A 21,668-nucleotide genomic window follows, 5' to 3' on the forward strand; every position below is an offset into this window, starting at 1 on the left:
TAAAAATTACTAAAATTCAAACAGCAAAATATACTTTTTGTAAAATGATATAATTAATACATTTTAATATTATAGGTATACCTAGATCATGAGAATATTTTTAAAATAACAAAGAATATTCATAAAAATCAAACGACGATTATGTGGAACAATTTTTAAAAAAAAATTTCGATTACCTTATCGATGTCAATATTTTTTTTCCGTGGTATATTTCAATCAAGTTGACTAGACGTTCTTGCGTGTCAGAGTGGTACGAAGCTTTTAACATGATGTATAAAGTTACCTATATAGTACCGGCACTATTATAATTAAAACCATATAAGTTGAGCGAAAGCGATAGCAAAATATAAGCAAAACACTATGTCACTACTCACTATAATATTATTTATATGCATTCCACACTATGTTAAATTTTCTAAAAATAAATACAATGTTTAGAATTTCAAATATTCCTGATAATAATTTCAGCTCAATTATAATAAATTGATTATAGTTTTACTAAGAAATTAATTATAATATTTATTTTTACTTGTTTTCAAAAATATTTCTTTGTATATAATAAGTGATACCTATTATTATTTATTATTATATTTTAAATATTATTTTATAAATTTAATATATTTTCGTATACTGTGTACATTAAAATATACGGGGCGCGATTTACCTGAGCCAAGGCCCAGTTAGCTTAGGCCGTAGTTTTGCCTATGATTAAATGTAGGAATTGCAAATTGGTATTAAAGGCGTCAATAATTGTAAATAGGTAACTATCTACCTATTCTACCTCTTTAGAACCCCAAAACCAAACTATGAGACATTGGAAGTCTATATTCATTACGACAAGCAATGGCGTAATTGGAAAAAAATCTAGGGGGCGGCAATATAATATATTTATTATTATAAAAACCCTGACACCCCTTCCCCCGGTTAAAATATATACCTTTATCCCTCAAAAAATTTTCAGGGGGAAGTGCCCCCTTGCCCCCCCTAAAATTACGCCACTGACGACAAGACCGTTAAATGGAAAAACTGAAACAAAGTATACAAAATATGATTTATCATTTATGAAGATCTACAATTTCAACATTTTTATTTTATATTTTGTAGGTATCACGTATAATTATTTTTAATGTTCATATTGTTCATAATACAACTATAATTTTTAAATTTTCTTTGTATTTTCAAGTTTTAACTATCATGGATTAAATTAAATATTGACTATTGATAACTATATATTATAATAAAATTATCGGATAATTCAATTTCTTAATTTTAAAGATTTTAGAGCTATTACTTTTAAGCTGCAACTGGGTGCGCCAAAAATATTCGAAGACGGTTGTGGCACCACGCGATAGAAATGTTAATACATCAACAGGTGTAACAACTTGGGCACCTGTCGCGCTACCGAGTGCCGTCACGTCGTGCTGCTGAGTGCTGCTACGAACAAAATAAACACAAGAACAAAAATTTGAAAGATTGCTAAAACAGACAGTTCGTCAAATATCGTACGTTTAGCATTGCATTAAAAAAGAGCTCTGGAAACCGTTTAGATTTCTGTCCTTCTTCTATATCCTCTCGGCATACGTCGGGCCGTCTGGGGACACTGCGGCAGTGGCGAGCGATCCGGCCACAGGCTAAACTGTTAAACGAGCATACAATTAATCATGACAAATATTTTACATTATATTCTTTACATTACAGGCAGTTAACCACTCGCCACTAGAGTCCGAGTTCGTATTTATTTATCTAATGTCTTATATTTTGTACTATAGAAATAGTACGCTGCCACATTGGCATCAGTCAATCAGTGCTTCACGACGGTAGCGATGCAGGTCTTTCTACACCGCGTCGGTCGTCCAGCTGACTGCCGCCGAGTAATCCACTCCATAATTATAGGCATAGACGCTAGCTGTAACCGCCCGACGACAGACGCCAACCGAATTCGATTCTATTTCGGCTTGTATAACGCGGCAATGCGGCTTTCGGTGGATCGGTTCGAATCCCGCGGTTTCGCTGTTTGCATTCTCGCATCGCACAATGTTATCAAGCTTATGATGTGATTACTATAAAACGCGCGAGATAAGTATAATTATCTAATCTATGATATAAATAGACCTTTTTATCGAAATTCGAACACATCATTATTCATTAGTCTGTACATGACAAAATAAACTTTAAACAAAAATAAATTTTGTCATGACATGAGTCTATTGACTATAGTCAAAATCGCGGTCCACGGATTACTACTGCCTACAATGCATTTTTTATTTTGATAATTTTATTATTCCTGTTAATTAATAATTTCCTAATCGTGGTGAAATAAGTTGAACTTTTGAAAAATTACGATACGAGTTTTACAACGAAAACAATAACAACTTAGAATCATTGTATTGCAACAGAATTTTAATTCGTGACGAGCGGTGATAAGACAGTAACAGTAACTTTGACGCACGTTGATTGCAAGATGTCTGTGATCTGTATTTTGTTGCAGTTGTGCCTTGTGCAGTACCCATCCACTCTAGCGACTATAAATATGGTGCAGTAAAATTAATTTCAATTATGATTCATTAGATGAATAAAATAAACAATTTTTCCTGACCGTTAATTTGTATTGTGGACGATGAAGATCTGTTTTACTGTGAATTGTGCTTTGGAACACTGATACTTCTTCCTGTGTCTGGTAAGTTCTTTTATTATTTTACTTGTTTGACAACAAAATGTAATATTCTGAGTAGCCGATTTTCGATATTTATTGGAGCATTTTTATTTTTTTATTCTTAAAAGGACGTTTAATCACCCTGGTATTGTAATTACAGTACTATGTCCACATTCAAAAAGTTTTTAATTTATTATTTACAATTTAAACTCATACAGAAAAACTGTAATTCCTTTAAGTACTTACCTATTTAAAGCATTTTTATTAATTGATATGTTATACTATATACAATTGTATATATTGACAAAATTGAAGCAATACCTATTTGTATAACATTTTTTTTAAATAATATGTATTAAAATTAACTACCTAAACTCTAAAGCATAAATGTTTTTGTTAACAACTTTGTAGACATTGTTCACATTTTGATTAGTGGCTTGCCTGGTGGCCCCTTCCCCTGGTATTGTCTGACTTGTCTGTATTAAAGAGTAAAAATATACAAAACCTATTCAGCAATGAAAATGTACAGAACATAATATTATATGAAATTGAACATTTTCCAAGTAATTATAATTCCGTTCTTAAACTTTGCATTTAGAGAAGCCAATGGAAAAATAAGAACTTAAATTCAATTTGGCTATTGATACATTACCAAATATTAAGTAACATTTACAATTGTTTACCACAATGCTGGTTACCTTGGCCATACCTGAATATATCGTTTCAACACCGAAGCAGTTGAAAACCTTTAATAAAAATTAATCATCTCAGAAAAACAACTTCATTGGCTTAACATTAACAATAAATAACTACTTAATAAGGTTAAAGTAATCAAACAATTTTTCAAAAGGGCACAGAAGAATTTGCTATCAGATAATTAGAAAAAAAAATAAAGTTATTTAAATAACAAACATTATTAATATAATAAATTCAACATATCATATTATTGGTAATCAAACAATATCTACCACTTAAAAATATTTACATATAATAATATTTTGTATTAAATATTAAGTAGTACATTATAATATATTACTACAGTAATTTAAAATGAAAAAAATGTATTAAAGTACCTAATTTTTATTTACAATATTCTACCACAGTGTTTTCTCCCCATTAGTAAATGAGTATGACATTGACTTGGACTATTAAATTATAGAGTATAATTATATTTTTTATATTTTAATTGTGCAGCTAGATAATTATACTATAACTATTAAGTATTAATTGGAGTGCAATTGAAACAGACTAATTCATAATATAAACTTTATACAATAAAAAATAATAAAATTATTCTAATAATCATTAATCATTACTCATAAACGTATTAATGTTATGCTGATAAGTGATATCAGTTAATAATTAATATAATTTTTTAATGATTACTAATCAATTCAAAATTACAATAGATCATTGATTGACTTATAAAGAAAAACATTTTAATTAAATAATTAATACATTTATCTTTTTTTAGATAAAATAAAAAGTGAAATTAATAGATTTAGTTCAATTATTTTATTTATAATAACTACTTATTTTGTATTAAAATACAGTTTAAAATTGTTTTCAAGAACAACTATAATAAATATTCAAACTTATTTAATTCTATTAAATATGGTAATGCATGACTTGAATTATTTTTAGTAACTAGCTGGTTCTAATATAGTAATATTAAGTAGTTAGGCATACAACATTTTTTTAGAGGGCTATGGATTACTGAGGCTAAATTAGCATAAAAAAATGCTTAGAATTAAAAATGTTCGATAATACATCCTTTGAATGGATTTAGTTTTAAAAATTATTCAAATTAATTCAAGCTAAATTGTTTTTTATTATTATAATTGATATATATTATATAAACCATACTTTACTTTGATGTTTAAATCCTATTATTTTTAAACGTTTTATTATCTATAGATTTAATTTGGTATATTTTATATTAAGCTATCATTATAAACTTAAAATATTTTATAATTTTACTATACATCCAAATATATAATATGATGTATCAATTAAGACTAATTTAATAAATAATTAGAAAAAAAAATATAAGAATAACTAATATCTTGTTTAAATGGTTTTTTATTATGATTATTTTATCAAAAATATATTCAAGTTAATATATAAATAAAAAATTAAATAAATAAATATCAATAAAATATGACGGCTATATTTAAATCATACTTAAATCAAATATAAAATATTTTTAAAATTACTTATAATAACAATTGTTTTAACAGTTTAATCCATGTTTGATCATGATTTTTTTTTATTTTTACTTTTATATAGTTTTATTTAACTCTTATAAATAATTTATTTTCATTGTTTATTATATTAAATGTACCTATATTGGCTGAATATTATATTACAGGCAATAATCTGATAACTTAATATGATAATTCAATAAAATTAAAAACCAAAATTCAATTTCTTTGAAATAATTAAACATATTAATTTGTGGATTTTTTTTATTCCAGGTAATATTATAATAATTTACAATGGCTAAAACAATAGATGATCTTGAGGTATCGATTAAATTGCCTCCACTATTGTTAAAAGCATTCTCTATCAATATTAACCAAACCAAATGTATGAAATGTAATCTTTCATGTGCACCAGTAGAGGATGATATTCTTTTCCATCTGTCAGTATGTAATGGGATCCTTATTGATGAAAATATCCAACCAGTATTTAAATTCAATTGTTTGAAGTGTTATTTTATAACTGATAGTATTGATCAATGGAAATGTCATTTATTCAAACTCGGTCATATTTCCATTAATTTTGATTCAAATATAAAAGATTATTATTCACATGATTGCAATTCATGTAAAACTCATTTTTATGGATCTAAATTTAGTATACTACAACATCAATGCAGACCTAAATTTATTTCATTATTGTCAGAAATTATGGCCTATGTGTATGCAGAGAACACTGTTAAGGATAAACAGACCATGCTCCATTATTGTACAGATTGTTTTTGTTACACTTATGACATAACAATAACTGATATTCACATTAAAAAGCATAGCGAAGCTGCCTATAATTATGTTTGCAATTCGTGTATGATAACATTTTATGGTTCTAAGAAAGAAGAATTTTTAAACCATAAACATTCATTTGAACATATAGTTCTGTGGTGTTTAAATGGAGCTCGAACTGTACCAAAACTGTCAAATACTGCGATTCAGAAATTGCCTTACTACATAACAAAATATTTTGTAGTTAGTTCACTATTAGAACAATTTTGTTGTATTGTCTGCAATAAGAAAAACATATTGACATATGAATGTATTTATGATCATTTTCATGAATGTATTGCATCCAAAGAAATTTCTTGTATTAACAGCTGCATTCCATTGCTCGCAATAAATTGTAATGCATGTGGTTATTTATGTTCCACAGAAGATGAAAATATGTACAAATGTTGGTTAGACCATGTAATAAGTTTTAATCATTTGAGTAAAACAGTGGTTGGAAAAAAAAATAAACAAAAATTGTTTTCATATTACTGTTATATAAGTGAAACTATATATTATGGAACTGATTCTTTTATTTTGGACGTAATATTGAAAACAAATGATGATGTTGGACGTCTATTATTTATATCAGATTTTATGGCTAAAGTGTATAAATGTGTCTCTAATGCTCATTTCAGCTGTAATATTTTATTTTGTTGCGGAATTTGTCAAAATTATACGGACAAACAGTTATTTGATTGTGTACATCAAAATAATGATTTAACACAATTACTTTATTGTTCTGTTTGTTTAGTAAAATTTAATGTCCATTCTGACTACAATGAACATCTTGTTAGTAGTGAGCATATTATTTTGAAATATTTTAAATCTAATCAATTAGGCGAGCTTAAGATTCTTGATCGTTCCATGGAAACAATGAAGATTTATTTAACTAATTTAACAAATAGTGACGATGACGATAGTAATGATGATGGTGATAATGATAAAAATGACAGCTCTAATGATGTCCATGACAATGACAACAGCAATGATGACTCTGATAATGACAACTCTCATGAGACCAAAGATGAGGATAATAATGAGATGATTACTTCCGTACAAAACATAAGGACCTATGATTTAGAAGAAAACATTATTTCAAATTTAATAGCAAAACTATCTGCACAACCAAAAAAATCTGCTTTTAACAATTATTTAAGAATGAACTTTGAATTAATAAACCAAATGCCACAAGCAACTAATGTTTTTGTTGAATCAGTGTCATTTATCTGTGACATTTGTAATTTAGTTGTTGGTAATCGTGATGATTGGATTAAACACGACGGAGAGTTTCATAAAAAAGATATTGATCTTTCAATTTTATACTGTGATATTTGTCATGTTTACAATGTCAATACTTCTTCTATTAATATTGACCATCATTTAGTAACTAACGAACATATAATAATGAAAGAATTTCATGAGTACCTGAATAAAAATTTGATAAAGCCTTCAATAAATAATATCAATAATTGTAATAATAACTCAAATCACATCGATAAGGACAATGGTTCTAATGAAAAAATAATTGAAAAAATCCAAAATCCAATAGTACATAAAAAAAACAAAATCATTCATATAGAATTTAAGGGTGAATATTATTTTATACTCTACAAGTATTATATAAAACTTAAAACATTGAAATTAAACAATTTTAATATTTTTGATTTTCTAGATGTCAACACTAATTTAAAAAAAAATAATTATTGTTTACTAAACAAAATAATTCAAGAAAAATATGGCAATTACAAACAGATCAAGAATGTAGACAATTCATTTATAATTCTTTTCAAAAATATGTAGGTTTTACTATTTTATTTGTCTATTATAACATTGTTATTATTATTTTTTTTAAATTTTAATTATCATCTAGAAACCAGGTTAAATGTTTAGTTGAGGATAAAAACAAATTGTTAGAACAGTATGGCTTTACAATACATGTAATAGGAAAACATAAAGGTATAATTTTAAAATTATTTAAAAACAAAAATTTTAATATTCTATGTTTTATCTTTGTAGAAAAAGTATTATCACTGAAGACAATAGATTTATTTGAAGATTGGGGATTGTTATGTGATATAATTTCTAGTGATTTAGAAGTTATGAATAGGACATTAACCAGTTCAAAAATACAATCATGTGTTCAACAATTGTGTGACTCAATATATCGCCTTCAAATTGGAGCAGATTCAAATAAGGTTCACATTTTTGGTTCTCGAGTTTATGGACTAGCTACAAATGCAACTGATATAGATTTATATTTGGAGACAGGTGTTTTAATTTATAACTATTATTAGATATTAGAAATATTAGATTACAGTTAAAAATAATTTGGAGTATAAGACATTTGTTTGTATTTGTTAGATAGTGGCAAAGAATTGAAATTAATATTAAGAAATAAAATATAATTAAAGAAGTCGTTGTACTTTAGAGACTTGTAATGTTTCTAGTATCATTGAATTATGGATATATTTAATTTGAATTCAATGATAAATTATTAAAAATATGAAAAATAATTTTTAAATGGATTTTGTGTATTAACTTCTATTTCTGAAAATGTATTATCCAATATTTACCTAATACATTGCATAATATGTTATAATATTGGGCGTATAATGTAATTGATTTATTGTTAGTAACTAATTAGTGAAGATTAATATAGTGACATACTTTAAAACGGTGGTAGACGTAAAAATAACTGAAAATTAGTTTTGATATTTTGTAATTTTTATATTTAAAATTTTTTAAATCTGTAGATACGCCATTAGTATTGCCCAGAATTGTGCTAAATATTTGGAAAATTGCATTATGTATAGAAAACAATAATGTATGTAAAGTCAAAAACTTTCAACTCCTTTATGAATATTATTTGAATTCCAACAAATTGTACATTTTACAGCAAAATAAATTGAAAATTGTCATAATTTATAAAATTATGGCCATGTATTTTCAACACTTTTTAATTTAAAATCAAAAATATTATCAAAATTCATTTTTGAAAAAAACTTATAAAACTTACAAAAATTATGAATGTCTTTTAAAATTGTATTGTATCTAGAAAAACTGTTATATATATTTATAAGAATTTCAAGTCTACACTTATTGATTTATTGATTCATTAATATTTTATTTTAATCTTATGTTGGACGTTGCATGTTTTGTTCTTTAAAATCTGTGAGCTTTCTGATGATCTGAAAAATGTATGATGAGTTGAGTACTGTTGAGAAATATTGATAATAACAGTAATCTTAATTTACAGATGACACATTTGACGGGGAAATATCAAATGATTTTGAAATTCAAGTGGAATTGGTTAAAACGCTTACTGAACGCTGTCTATTGAAACCAAAAGTCTTTCAAAACGTTGAAGAAATATGCAATGCTCGTGTACCCATTGTTAAATTTTATCATACACCATCAAAACTCAACTGCGACGTATCTTTTAAAAGCGGTCTGAGTGTGTACAACACAAAACTAATCAAGTATGTGACATCACAGTTACATATATAGCGAGAAAATACCAAAATGGTTATACATTTTTTATTCAACTTTGTCGCAGAGTGTATTTGTCGATTAGCACTACTGTGAAGTGGCTGGTCTGTGTCATTGTGAAGCATTGGGCTCTCCAAAACGGTTTGAAAGACAGACATTTGTTCACTAGCTATGCCTTGATATGGCTGGTATTATTTTACTTGATGACCGAAAAAGTTGTTCCGTCAGTGATGGAACTCAGGCAAAAAGCTTCTAAAGATGATCATAAAGTTATTGAAGGTACCTACATACTGTTATATCCATTCCATTAAAATGATACCCAAATATTTTTTTTTTTTATTTTTTAATTAGGGTGGGACTGTACGTTTGGAAAATGGTCTAGCAATATCAGTGATGATAAACGTGCTAAACTGTTATTGGGTTTTTTCCAATTCTACTCCAATAAGAGAAGACTAAAGGATAATGTATTGTCTACTTGCACTGGTCAATGTATGAAAAAGCACAAATTTTATGAACATTTTAGCCAATTATCTGGAATAAGTAAAATACAGAGAACCAAGTTTAAAACCTTTCAATCCAAAGTTGATTCGAGTTTTGTTAAATGTTACGGACTTGTTCTGCAAGATCCATTTGAACTGTCGTTCAACTTAACCAAAAACATATACAAACAAGTTTTGACAGACTTTTGTGAATTGTGTAATCAAAGTTCGACCCTTTTAATTAATATGAAGGGTTACGATATGTTTTTTAATGCCTAATATTGTTTATAATTGTACTTTTACTATGCTCAAAGCATTTTCTAGACTTTCAAGTCACCCATGCATTGTATAATGTGAACATTTAAAATACAAAACATCTAATAAATAATAATTGTATAAATCTTTTAAAATCGCATTAATGCTTTTATTGTTTTATAAAATATGCTTTAAATTGTCATGAAATTTTCAACGAGCAGTTATTACTTACATGTCATGTTGCAGCAATAAAAACAATAGTATTGAATTTCTGATTTTTTGTTAAACACCATCCTATAGTTATAACAATTGCAATTTTGATCATGAACTTTAGATACTTACTTGTACATGACATGTTGACATATATATTTTTACATTCAAAGCAAAAATCTTGTAACTTTAGCCGTGGTAAATTAAGTTTATTTTGGTGTAAATACAAGTACTTACTTAGTTTGAAAAAAATTACTATTATAATACTATACAATTGATATAATAAATAGTAAAAAAAAAAATTACAAAATGTAAGAAAGTAGTAATAAGAAATAGTATTAATTTAATTAATAGCTAATAGAATAGTTTTAGTTGATGCATTTAAAATAAAAAAAAAAACTAATCATAATAATATATTTGATGAGTATTATTGTTAGATTAGTATTGTTGTTATTTGTTTATAATTTATTTTATATCAATAAAGTAGTTTAACATCGAACTCTAGAATCTAATAATAATACAAACAATTATTTCATTTTTTTAACTTCCAATCATTATTACTTTTCTTATTATTGTTATAATATATAAATGTAAATATTGTTATGCAATTGCATTATAGAACTAATTACTATTTTTTTATTTTATGTGTGAAAACTAATAATCGTTACAACTTGTTATTACGTTCACCTTAATAAAAACTATATAAAAAAAAGTACTTGAAATCCAATTTTTTACTATTATGGCCCATTGTAAAACAATATTTAGGGATTTTATATTGTAATTATATAACTAAAACATTTCTTCCTGAAATTAAATTAAATGTGATATTAAAATGCAAACAAATTTAAGGCACAAGACATAAAATCTGTTTTGTTGAAAGGTTATTTATGTCGACTGTCTTTGATCAATTGAATTTCTTATATATAGGCCTGAGCTGGTTCTCTACCGCAGCCTATAGTGATTAACCAAATCTCACATCACATATTACAACTTCAAAAAGTTTTCACTTGCAAATATTTTATAATGGTTTAATTTTTTAATTATATTATTGGTATAACTATAATATTATTATTCATTATTAAATTTATTATTACTATTCTATAGTCTTTTTTTGGGGCCAAATAGAATTTCAATTATTACAACTTGTTATGAGCTCACGAAATAAAATTAGTACCCTTCATCTGAAGACTCTATCCTCTAATTTAAGGAAGTAACTGTTATCAACTCAGACTATCGATTTATACAACAGAAAATATTCGAATTTTCACTTTCCATACAAAATTTGGAGTAAAATCTAATACATAATATCAATTAAAACCAAAAAAATAAATTATAAAAATCGTAATTACCAAAAATAAAAATATAATTATTTAGAATGCTGTTTGAAGTTATAAACATATTATACAACAGCTCAATGACATCACAAAAAAAAAGATAATTAAACAATATAATCAGCCTTGTTAAAATGTAGAACTCAAAATAGTTAGTAGTACCATAGTTAGCAGTGAATAGACTATTACATAAAAAAAAAAATGCTCACAAAAAATACTAAAGAATCTTATTTAAGTACAGCATATAATATAAAAGTATATTTGAAAGTTGCATTTGGGTTAAGCTGTTAAGCAAAAAAATCTATACAATTATACTTCTGCATGTGCATGTGGATTGGAACACAGTACAATTGTTTGGATACATTGTTAGTTTTGGTTACCACAGAGAGTTATGATGAAATTTAAGATCTCGTTTCACAGAGTTTCCATCCTGGTCAGTTTTAAATGCACCTTTATTTTCAGGATGTGGATTCACTTCCTTGAATTGATTATCAACACTAAATTAATAAAAAAAAATTTAATTTAAAAAACTATGAACTCAAATTAATAATTAATTTAAATACTAACAAGTCAGTGTCATGGTTGTACTTAAACTTCACAAATGCAGCATCGCCTTCACCTTGTACTATCTATAAATAATAATAATTTTTAATTTTCATATATAATAATAGTCTATATAAATTGTTATCAACATTTACCTCGCCCATTGTATCGTGATGCTTATGGGCACCATGCCGTCCAAACATTGGCTGCCGTTTATATGCTACAGCTCTAAAAAAAATTAAATAATAATTTAAAACAATGATTTTTTTTATATTTATTACAATAAAAATTTACCTATGTCCACTATTATCATGATTCTTATCGTCAGCTATAAATTAAAACACAACCAATTAACAATATATTAATAATATATTAATTCAGTTTAGTAAATGTAGAGTAAATGTATAATCTGAATTTAAGTGTTTATACATATATTTTAGAGAAGATACATGCAAGGTGCAACTTCTGGATATAGTTAAGAAAGGTATATTCTGCCCAGAGAATATGCCATAGCCTAACAAAAATCAGTTCTAACAACTTAAAATATACATGAGTTTTAATCTGCGTAAAAATGGTATATTTTATGATTGAGAGAATACTTTATTGTAATTTAGTATTTTAGTGAGTATCAACTCAAAAGCTTTTTAAAATATTTAAGTCCAGACTATACATTAAAATATTATAAAACACTTACACGCATCATCAAAAAATTCCTCATATATTACAAAATTATTTCCTTGATTGACCAATTTAGATAATTGAAAATGCTTCCACATAAACTGCAATAATTTTTTAGTTGGTTTGTCAATAGCTAAATGTTTGGCATCTAAATTTATATCCTAAAAAAATTAAATCAATTTAAGTTAAGATAACTATTTAATTTTGTCAAATTTATATTATTTTAAGTTTGGAATATTCAAAATTACTTATAAAGTATAGTTAAGTTTATTACCTGTAACATGCATTCGATCAAACGTTTTCCATAGCCTTTACGCTGTTTTGACTCGTGTATGTAGAAATCTAATAAACAGTAAACCATCGCTTCTGACCGCGAGCCTTCTTTGTTATAAAGGTATAATTTTTTCCATCCCATCTTCAAAATCCCAACAACACTGAAATGTCTATACATACAAAAAATATGAACAATGAATAAAAATGGATAAAATATAAATATTTTAATAGGTCTGATTTTTTCAAGATAGATTAATAGTCCATTCCATCAAAAATTTTAAACAAAGTTACACAATTAGAAACCAATAAATAAAATATAACATATTATTTGTAAATCCTACTCTGGTTTATCGTGTTCAGTCATCAAGTAGAGAATATGATCAGAATTGGCCAGTTTGTCGGCGCTGGTAACAGGCAACTTCAATTCTTGAGCGACAGCCGAAGCTTTGCCCATCTCATCGATGATCAATTTCATTTTGTCTTTCAAGCTGTACACAAAAATCAATAATAAGTATAAATATTTAATAACACAGCAATATCAATAACGACTATTACTTTAAAATGAAAAAAAACTGCAAAAATTCGCCCAGAGCAATTTCTTATTCACTGTACCCCAACCCACACATAAACATAACTTGCATAAGAACTAACTTCGCTTACACAAGCTAACATGAAATTAAATTTCAAATACACTCAAGTTAGTGTATTACACTGTCATCACCCTCGCCCACACCCCTGTTGTTGTTCATTATAAAGAGTAACGTAGAAACTTAATAAATAATAATATGTTAGCATTTACTCGTCATTTTGTTCGTGTCCGAAAGCGGTTAGCGTGTTGTCTATCTTCATCACTTCTTCGGTGGCCACATTCTTTATACTAAACTTGAACTCCATGACTCGTGTTGGGTGAAACTACAAATATTTTAGTATTTAGCGAAGAGACGATACCCGACAGGTATTAAGATTATTGTCAGCCGTACACTACACACGTAATACAAAAACTAATTATTAGTGCTTTCGTTCAAGGCGTGTAAAGATGATTGTCGTCGTGTAGGCGTGAATCAGATTAGGACATAGAAGGGTGCCCGTGAACCTTGGAAAGGAAGTACAGCAGCTGCTGCACTGACGCAGCAAGCGGTCGGGCAGGCTGTCGAACCGGCTGATAATAAATAAAATCGACCGTGAACTCGATTCATAGTTTTAGGTAGGTACCAGTGTAAAGGCAGCCGGGGTAGGAAAGAACGTAAAAATATATTGTCAAATTGATAAGGCGACTTTTGCCGCTGAAAATTTTGTATGTGTACAATGATAACGCGCTAGTGCGCAACGACAGAATATGTTATGCAACCGGGTGTCGACGCGTTATTAGCCACCATGATAAAAGTATTGTAATCCCATCCATATTTGGCTCGAACGGTAGTATTAACTATTATAGTATAATAGTATTCCGCAGTAATCATAATTCATTCAACAGTGGTCTACTGCTCATAAACTCTTCAAAAGATAGTACACTGCCAGATTTTGGATTACATCTTACATAGGCTTCAGAACTAGGTCTGTAGGTCGCGGATAAACTTGAATGAAAACAAATTGTGTATCACACAAGCAAAATCAGTTATCCACATAACCTACATAGGTAGGTACATTCTGCACAACTCATTGTTGAAAAGTAATTCTCAATCGGCACCTTAAACATACACAATTCACCCAGTGGCGTGCTCAGCTTTTTTGAAAAGGGGGATATTCATTTTTGATTTACATAGATCCTAAATTTTTTTTCATATAAATAATAAATCATTACAAAAAAAATCCAAAAGGGGGATATGACACCGTGACCCCCCCACCCCCGTGAGCACGCCACTGAATTCACCAGTTCAACCATATGTACCTACGACAAATATCGATGGTCGTGTCACTACTTATATACTATATAGTATAGACTGTAGAGTGTAAACCACAATTTTCTTAACCTAACGACAAGACTACTACAATAATAATTTCATATTCGTTACTACGTTAAACTTAAACAAAATAACAGTAGGTACGTTTTTAAACAATTAAAACTAGCACTGTGGTATGACAATACGTAGTGCTGAGTTATCGTGAAGAATATGGATAATGGATCCCATAATTTCTCTTAGTGACCATCATATGTGATTTCCAACGACGCGTAATTGACTCAACTCGAAGTTTCCTAACTTGTCGGTTTGAATACAATTGACATACATTTTCGAATGATCCTAAAAAATCTAATAACACCTAAATTGGCTAAATTCCTACACATTTTAAAAAAGATAGGTACCTTATGAATATACCTACAACTTACAAGTTAAAGTCACTGTGTTCTGTTATTAATTACTAATGTAATGTTGTCATTATGATTATGATAATTGATAAAAAATTTGCACTTTACAGGATCAGCAACCACCTTCACATCGTGCAATCTATAAATAAATAAAAATAACACTATATAGGTAGGTAGGTATATAATTTTTTATCATATTCGTGTTTAAATTGATGAATTAACCAAATTTGCCGCCTATAGTACGTACTGCGATAGGTACACTGGTATGTAGTTATGTTCTTAGTCGGCACATCCACAAATCATGAATTGTTCATTTCTATAGGCTTGTCGTAAAAATTCACATAAAAAAAATGCTGTGTAAACGACATATAAATAATTTTTTTTATAAAGTATAAAATAATTGTTGGATATTGTTCACATTTATATTTTAAAAAAAAATGAATAACTTAATTGGCTAATTATAATTAAATGATCAAATCTATGTGTACAAGTAACATTAATACATACTTAGTGTCCCAACGGATAAAAAATAAAATATAAAGGTGGATTAAAAATTTAGATTGCATAACGCAGACATTTTAAGTCTAGTGTCTTTGTATTACCTATTATACTGGCAAATAGTGGCAACACTATTAATACTACTATATAAATATAAAATTACAAACATAGATTTTATTATAATTTATGAAGTATATATTATAAACAAGTCATGACAATGACAAATGTCAAATAACATTAAAGATGTTATTAAGTTTAATGAGATTTATTATAAATCATTCATATATTATTTGGTACCCAGGTATTTAAATTAGGAACGTTCCACTTTCCAGATAAAAGTGACGATTTCAGATATTACCTTGGATATTATAATAATTTACTTGTAGCTTTTAATTTTTTTTAAATGTATCTAACCTTATCTCCTAAACCACTCATTCTTTGTTTGTCAAGATGATTCCTTCTCAACTAGCTTCCAAATCAAAACAAAAATGCCCCAGGGTAATGAATGATGATATATTACATTATTACCAGATCTTTCAGTCGAAATTGCCAACTACAAAAAACACAGCATTCCTTTCATCATATTCCGACACCACAATGGCACAATAGTACCCAAAATCTCAGAAAAATCACACAATGATCTTCCAAATCCAAATGGATATTCAAAATTAATACTGATAAGTCCTATCACATCCCTTTCACCACAAGAAAAGATAACCTATCTACAGTTTATCTTTAAGATGCCAAAATCCCAATTATATAAAATATAACTCAAACCAAACATTTAGGTCTAACTTTATAGACAAGCATCTTATTTAGCGAATTAGGGTCCGCATTTAAAAACCAAAATAAATGTGTTAAATACTAGAATTCATCTAATAAGCTCAATTCTAAGATTGAAACTTTCAACAAATGAACAAAAAATTATTATTATACAATAATCAATGCTAAAACCAATTTAGGCTTATAAAATTCAAATATGCACTTTATGTACTTGCTGAGTTACCAAGTACGAACCATCAAAGCCTTTTAATCAATCTCCCTTCCACAAATGGAACGTCTTAAATTTTTCATTGCACACTTAAAAATCGGGTTTCTAAAACCTACTATAAAAAATTAACCACATAAATCCACTATAAAAAAAAAAAAATTAGTGACTACCTTAAACAGTAAATATATTCCCTAACATCTACCATATCTATCGATTATAAATACACTAGTGTTTACCTTTTACTTAAAAATAAGAATATTATCTATGTTTTCTCGGTAGTAATATTTTAATTATTAAGCAAATTTTGAATAAGTACTACCTATGTAATAAATTATAATAATTATATATAACTCCCATAAAAACTACTAAAAAACATAGGTAATATTCATGACAGATAAATTCAATCTAATATTAAAGCAATTTATTAATAAATTTATTATTATGTATATTATATTTATTATATTTATAATTTACGATCAACATTTTCTTACACATACAAAATATAAATATTTATATAACGATTTACGGTACATTATAGTTTATTCACTGTTGTAAATTTTAAATTGTTATTATTATAATATTATAAACTTGAAAGTTGAGTGTAAGTAATTGCAACCATTAAGGAATTAACCAACTATTAGATATAATAATTATTGTTAAAATATAAGATGTAAAGGTAATTCATAAGACATCAATGATTCTAGTAAGTATATTTTCTTTATATTCATCGTTGTAATTTTCCTTACGTATTTGTCCTAAATTTTGTAAACTATATAGTGGCGTATTTAGATGTTCTTAAAAGGAAGGGAAGGTCGTGTGGTTGACTTACCATCATCGTTACCCAGTATTTCAAAAATGTTGAGGGTTAATATTATCAGTAAGTACACACTGTTTTATTTAAACGAAAAATAGTGACAAATGAAAATATGAAACAGTTGTATACGTGTATATAACTATTTATATAATTCCGTTGTATTATTAGAATTATTTCAAACTTCGAACGAAAATGTATATTTATATACATATATATTACAATATTTGTTATAAATAACTTATAAGTTATAACATACCTACATGGCTACATAGCTACATACCCTCGCCCGATAATGTGTTTTAAATTGTTGATGCATTATAAAATAGAATAAGTACTAAATAGATCGATGAATATTCAAATATTGTGTGTTTATCATTTTTACTAGAAATTCACGAACTATTGCCTTAAAATAGCAACCAAACGCTATTTTAATATTATTATAAGCATGGTTAATGGTTATAGACAAATAGACAATAATGATAATTGACAGTACCTATTACTTTACGATACGAAACGTTTTCGATCATATTTAGCAGTAAACAGTATATGAACTAATGGCATTGATCATAATATTTTCAAATGCTTAATATAACAATATACAGTACCTATTATAAAAAAGTGAAGCATTTTCGATTATTTTACTATACCTAAATAAAAAAAAAAGACAAAGGAGTTGGGATCTATTACCTATGCCCCATATCACCCAATCCTTCCCCCCCACTGATAAACTGTAATACATAGTACATACTTACAATCAACTTCAATTATACGTAAAACTTTTAGATATTTTCTTCATCTTAGATAATAAATTATGAAGTGCCAATAATATACTAACTATATTAGTTATACAAAAAATAATGTGAACTTTAAAAAATGTAAACAGACAATTTCATAATATCTAAGTAGGTATTTGTTTTACTGTCCATAAACTGAAAAGAGTTTATTTATGCAAACAATATAATCTATATTATTAGTATAATATAATTACCAAGAGTATAAAATATAATACTTAAATTATTAAACCTTCATACTAAAGTGTAATTAAAATATTATATGCATTATTAAGTTGAATATTAAAAATGTTTTTCTTTATTTGCTAGATGATTCAACAGTGCCAAATCCGATAAAAAAAATACTTATAATATAAGATGAGATTTCATAAAAATGAATTAAAACTTAAAATTCAACATGGTGAATTATAACTTAACCATATTATAACAATTATAGTAATGAAAGTATTAGTTATTCAGTTAAATTAATAATAAATTACTCTCAAAAATAACTACTATCTATAATTAAAATTAATTGTGATCATATTATTTTTAAAACATATTTTATGGATTAAGTCAGAGTCAAATTATTAAATATAAGTTGTTGCTTATTTCTATATCTATTTATTACCATAGAGTGCTGTGATGGAATTTGAGATCCCGCTTCACAGAATTCCCATATTTATCAGTTTGAAGTACACCAACAATTTCAGGATGTGGGATCAATTCTTTAAACCGGCTATCAACACTAGATATGAGTTTAAAAAAATTACAATTAAAACCAATCTTAATAACTGAAAATTATAATTATTAAACTTACAAATCATTGTCGTGATTGTACTTAAATTTCATAGTATCAGTACCATTTTGTACTATCTACAAATAAAAAAAAATTGTATTATTATCATTAAAAAAATTTGTGATTTTTTTTTCAATTATTACTATAATAGTTATACACAACTAATACTCAGTCGCACAAAAATGTATTTTAAATATTTAAAGATTAACTTGTCATGGGCTATCATATCATATTTAAGAAATTATTGACACCGTCAATTCATTAAATGTTTACTGTTTATTTATACATTTTTGAATTCAACATTAGTATATAATATTTCATTAGCGTAACCAGGATTTTTTTCGGAGGGGGGGGGATCAATTTTTGTAAAATACAACTTATGATTTTTGAAGCGATTTTCATAAGCCATTAAAAAAAATTAATTTTTAAATTTTCTTAATATTTTGTGAGGGCTGCAGCCCCCTCAGCCCCCCTGGCTACGCCACTGCAATATTTTTAATAAATTATTAAATAACTCACTTCGCCCATAGTATCATGACGTTTATGTGCTTCATGCCGACCAAATTTTGGTTTATACACTGATGTGCTGAAAAATTTCAAAATTATGTTTTTATTAAAGAGCATCAATATTTTTGATTTCGCACTTAAAAAATGTTTTCAACAAATTCATTATTTATTTAATTACACATCTTAACCAAGTGGGCGTCATTGAAAAACATGGAGATCATTTTTAAACTGATAAAAATAGAAATTTTGCAAATTGTATTAAAACTATCTATACATGTTATAATTTCCATTGATAGGAAATCAAAATCAAAAATTGGATAACGTCGGGAAAATGTAATAATGGCCGCTGCAAAACAAAACTACGATAAAAACGTTCGTAAGCAGTTAAAAGGGGATTGTCTGTTGGTGGTGCAAGTCGCAAGACAAACAGAAAAAATTGTAATAGTTGAAAAAAAAATTATGCTTTTTAAAGTAGTATTTTTATTTTTTTGAAAATCGCTTCATGATCAATCAAAACGAATTGACCGATTCTTTTACTCAAAATGATAATTATTAATTTATTGTCGAGCAGGATATACTTGTGAATTGCATACTTGAAATTTCAACAAAAAATTATTATTAAGAATGCATTAATGGCTTATGCGTTATTATATATTATAATAACCCATGAGTAACTCACTTGGCGACTTCCATGCGTTCCTCTGCGGTTGGCGACGCGTCATTGTCGGTCTTCTGTACTTCATCATAATGGTTGTTGAACTCCATTATAATACGATACAATTATCAATACGATCTCCCAAGTACCGTTCGAGTATTTTACTACGCTTGTCTGTAATCGAAGAATTTAATAGATGGAGACATGGAGTAGGTACCTACTTAATAATAATAATAAATGTTTATTACCTATACAAGTCTGCTAGTAGAACTGGTAATGCTAGGAAAGATGAGGTAGGTCTGCAACTGGTGCGCGTCCAATCTTCAGCGTTAGTATGTAAAATGGTTCCGAGGGGTGGTAGTACTGGTGGTAGTATGATGGCGTAAACATGACCTTGGATGAGTCCTAACGTTTTTCCCGTATACAGTGTTCCTGCGAGCACGTACACTATAAAATGCTAGCAGGGTGTTACAAAGACGGAAAAGAAAAAAACACACGACGGAGGCCAAATAATTGTTGGATTTTCTGAGAAAATGTCCATTACCTAAAATCCAAAAATAGCTTGAACTTTTATTTCATTAATTTTTATGCACTAAAAAGTATCAATATATGCCATACAAGATGCAGTCAAAAACGTAAAAATATGCAAATACGTGAGAAATATGCAAGAAAATGTATATGACAAATTTTTACAATATTAATAGAGATATTAATATTAGTACTTATATTTAAAAATATTGTAAAAAAGGTATTATAAATTTAAAAATTAATGTTTTTTTGTAATTCTAATTTTTCTTCTGTGAAGCTATGATGTTTTTTATTAACATATTTTTAAATGCAGATGAGAACGATCGTTCGACGTCAACCCAAGTGGTTGGAGCATATTTAAAGCAACTATATATAGTTAAATAGTAATAGCTTAAATTTTTTCTTTTATTTCATCAATTATTGAAATGCTTTCATGTAATGTCATATTTTAACTTTCTATACAGGTAATTTCTTTATTACTATCATTAAAAATTGCAAATTAATGTGTATTAAATGTTAATTCATTGATAAGATGGTAATGCATCTTTAAATTATATCTAGAACATTTTAAATTTTACTTTAATTCAATGTAATACATTTTGAATTTCGCAAAAATATGCAATAATTATTAAATATGTAGATAAATATAAAAAAAAAAATTGGCCAGTAACTGCAAACTATTATGATTCATAAAGATTACGGACAAAAACCTAAAATATGTAAAGGAAAAAAATATGCAATTGCATAGAAATCCACACTCTACTTATTATTTATAATTATTTTTTTATAGGTAGGTAGGTATTAATACATTGAAATATTTTAAGTTAATAAATATATTAGGTGTACTTATATAATAGTTGTGTG

The 21,668-nt window shown here is 27.1% G+C and overlaps 3 protein-coding genes across 5 annotated transcripts; 1 reads left to right on the plus strand and 2 right to left on the minus strand.

The window, feature by feature from the left end:
• The first annotated feature begins 1,593 nt into the window (after positions 1-1,593).
• Positions 1,594-10,183, plus strand: LOC132928983 (protein PFC0760c-like). 3 transcript variants are annotated; one of them, XM_060993976.1, is made up of 9 exons: positions 1,594-2,428; positions 2,489-2,677; positions 5,131-7,267; positions 7,352-7,475; positions 7,550-7,635; positions 7,696-7,947; positions 8,936-9,158; positions 9,236-9,447; positions 9,520-10,183. In XM_060993976.1, exons 3-9 carry the CDS (start codon positions 5,152-5,154, stop codon positions 9,924-9,926), a joined length of 3,420 nt encoding a protein of 1,139 aa, XP_060849959.1. In that variant the 5' UTR covers positions 1,594-2,428; positions 2,489-2,677; positions 5,131-5,151; the 3' UTR covers positions 9,927-10,183. The 3 variants fall into 3 exon arrangements, with proteins under 3 accessions (XP_060849959.1, XP_060849958.1, XP_060849961.1); XM_060993975.1 differs by having other exon boundaries at positions 1,594-2,677; XM_060993978.1 differs by lacking the exons at positions 1,594-2,428; positions 2,489-2,677 and adding an exon at positions 4,145-4,270.
• Positions 10,184-11,457: 1,274 nt separating this feature from the next.
• LOC132928984 (alpha-tubulin N-acetyltransferase 1-like) lies at positions 11,458-14,188 on the minus strand. Its single transcript, XM_060993979.1, has 8 exons — positions 13,737-14,188; positions 13,279-13,425; positions 12,939-13,107; positions 12,681-12,825; positions 12,281-12,314; positions 12,142-12,214; positions 12,011-12,072; positions 11,458-11,940 (listed from the first exon to the last, which is right to left on the minus strand). The coding sequence occupies exons 1-8, from the start codon at positions 13,829-13,831 to the stop codon at positions 11,820-11,822; spliced, it is 846 nt and encodes a 281-aa protein (XP_060849962.1). The 5' UTR covers positions 13,832-14,188; the 3' UTR covers positions 11,458-11,819.
• A 4,481-nt stretch (positions 14,189-18,669) lies between these two features.
• LOC132930627 (uncharacterized) lies at positions 18,670-20,665 on the minus strand. The gene is made up of 5 exons (XM_060996600.1): positions 20,525-20,665; positions 20,301-20,450; positions 19,634-19,700; positions 19,136-19,191; positions 18,670-19,063 (listed from the first exon to the last, which is right to left on the minus strand). The coding sequence occupies exons 2-5, from the start codon at positions 20,384-20,386 to the stop codon at positions 18,943-18,945; spliced, it is 330 nt and encodes a 109-aa protein (XP_060852583.1). The 5' UTR covers positions 20,387-20,450; positions 20,525-20,665; the 3' UTR covers positions 18,670-18,942.
• Between the last annotated feature and the right edge of the window lie 1,003 nt (positions 20,666-21,668).

Source organism: Rhopalosiphum padi, chromosome 4, assembly GCF_020882245.1.
Source record: "Rhopalosiphum padi isolate XX-2018 chromosome 4, ASM2088224v1, whole genome shotgun sequence".
NCBI classification, from domain to species: Eukaryota; Metazoa; Arthropoda; class Insecta; order Hemiptera; family Aphididae; genus Rhopalosiphum; species Rhopalosiphum padi.

Bases quoted from the DNA above. Each gene is read 5' to 3' on its own strand.
- LOC132928983 (XM_060993975.1), top strand. From the start codon at position 5,152: ATGGCTAAAACAATAGATGATCTTGAGGTATCGATTAAATTGCCTCCA. The intron at 7,476-7,549 runs GTAGGTTTTACT...ATTATCATCTAG, and splicing joins ATAATTCTTTTCAAAAATAT to AAACCAGGTTAAATGTTTAG. The intron at 9,448-9,519 runs GTACCTACATAC...TTTTTTAATTAG, and splicing joins TGATCATAAAGTTATTGAAG to GGTGGGACTGTACGTTTGGA.
- LOC132928984 (XM_060993979.1), bottom strand. From the start codon at position 13,831: ATGGAGTTCAAGTTTAGTATAAAGAATGTGGCCACCGAAGAAGTGATG. The intron at 13,108-13,278 runs GTAGGATTTACA...TTGTATGTATAG, and splicing joins ACTGAACACGATAAACCAGA to ACATTTCAGTGTTGTTGGGA. The intron at 12,215-12,280 runs GTAAATTTTTAT...AATTTTTTTTAG, and splicing joins CATGATAATAGTGGACATAG to AGCTGTAGCATATAAACGGC.
- LOC132930627 (XM_060996600.1), bottom strand. From the start codon at position 20,386: ATGGAGTTCAACAACCATTATGATGAAGTACAGAAGACCGACAATGAC. The intron at 19,192-19,633 runs GTGAGTTATTTA...TTTTATTTGTAG, and splicing joins GTCATGATACTATGGGCGAA to ATAGTACAAAATGGTACTGA. The intron at 19,064-19,135 runs GTAAGTTTAATA...ACTCATATCTAG, and splicing joins TACAATCACGACAATGATTT to TGTTGATAGCCGGTTTAAAG.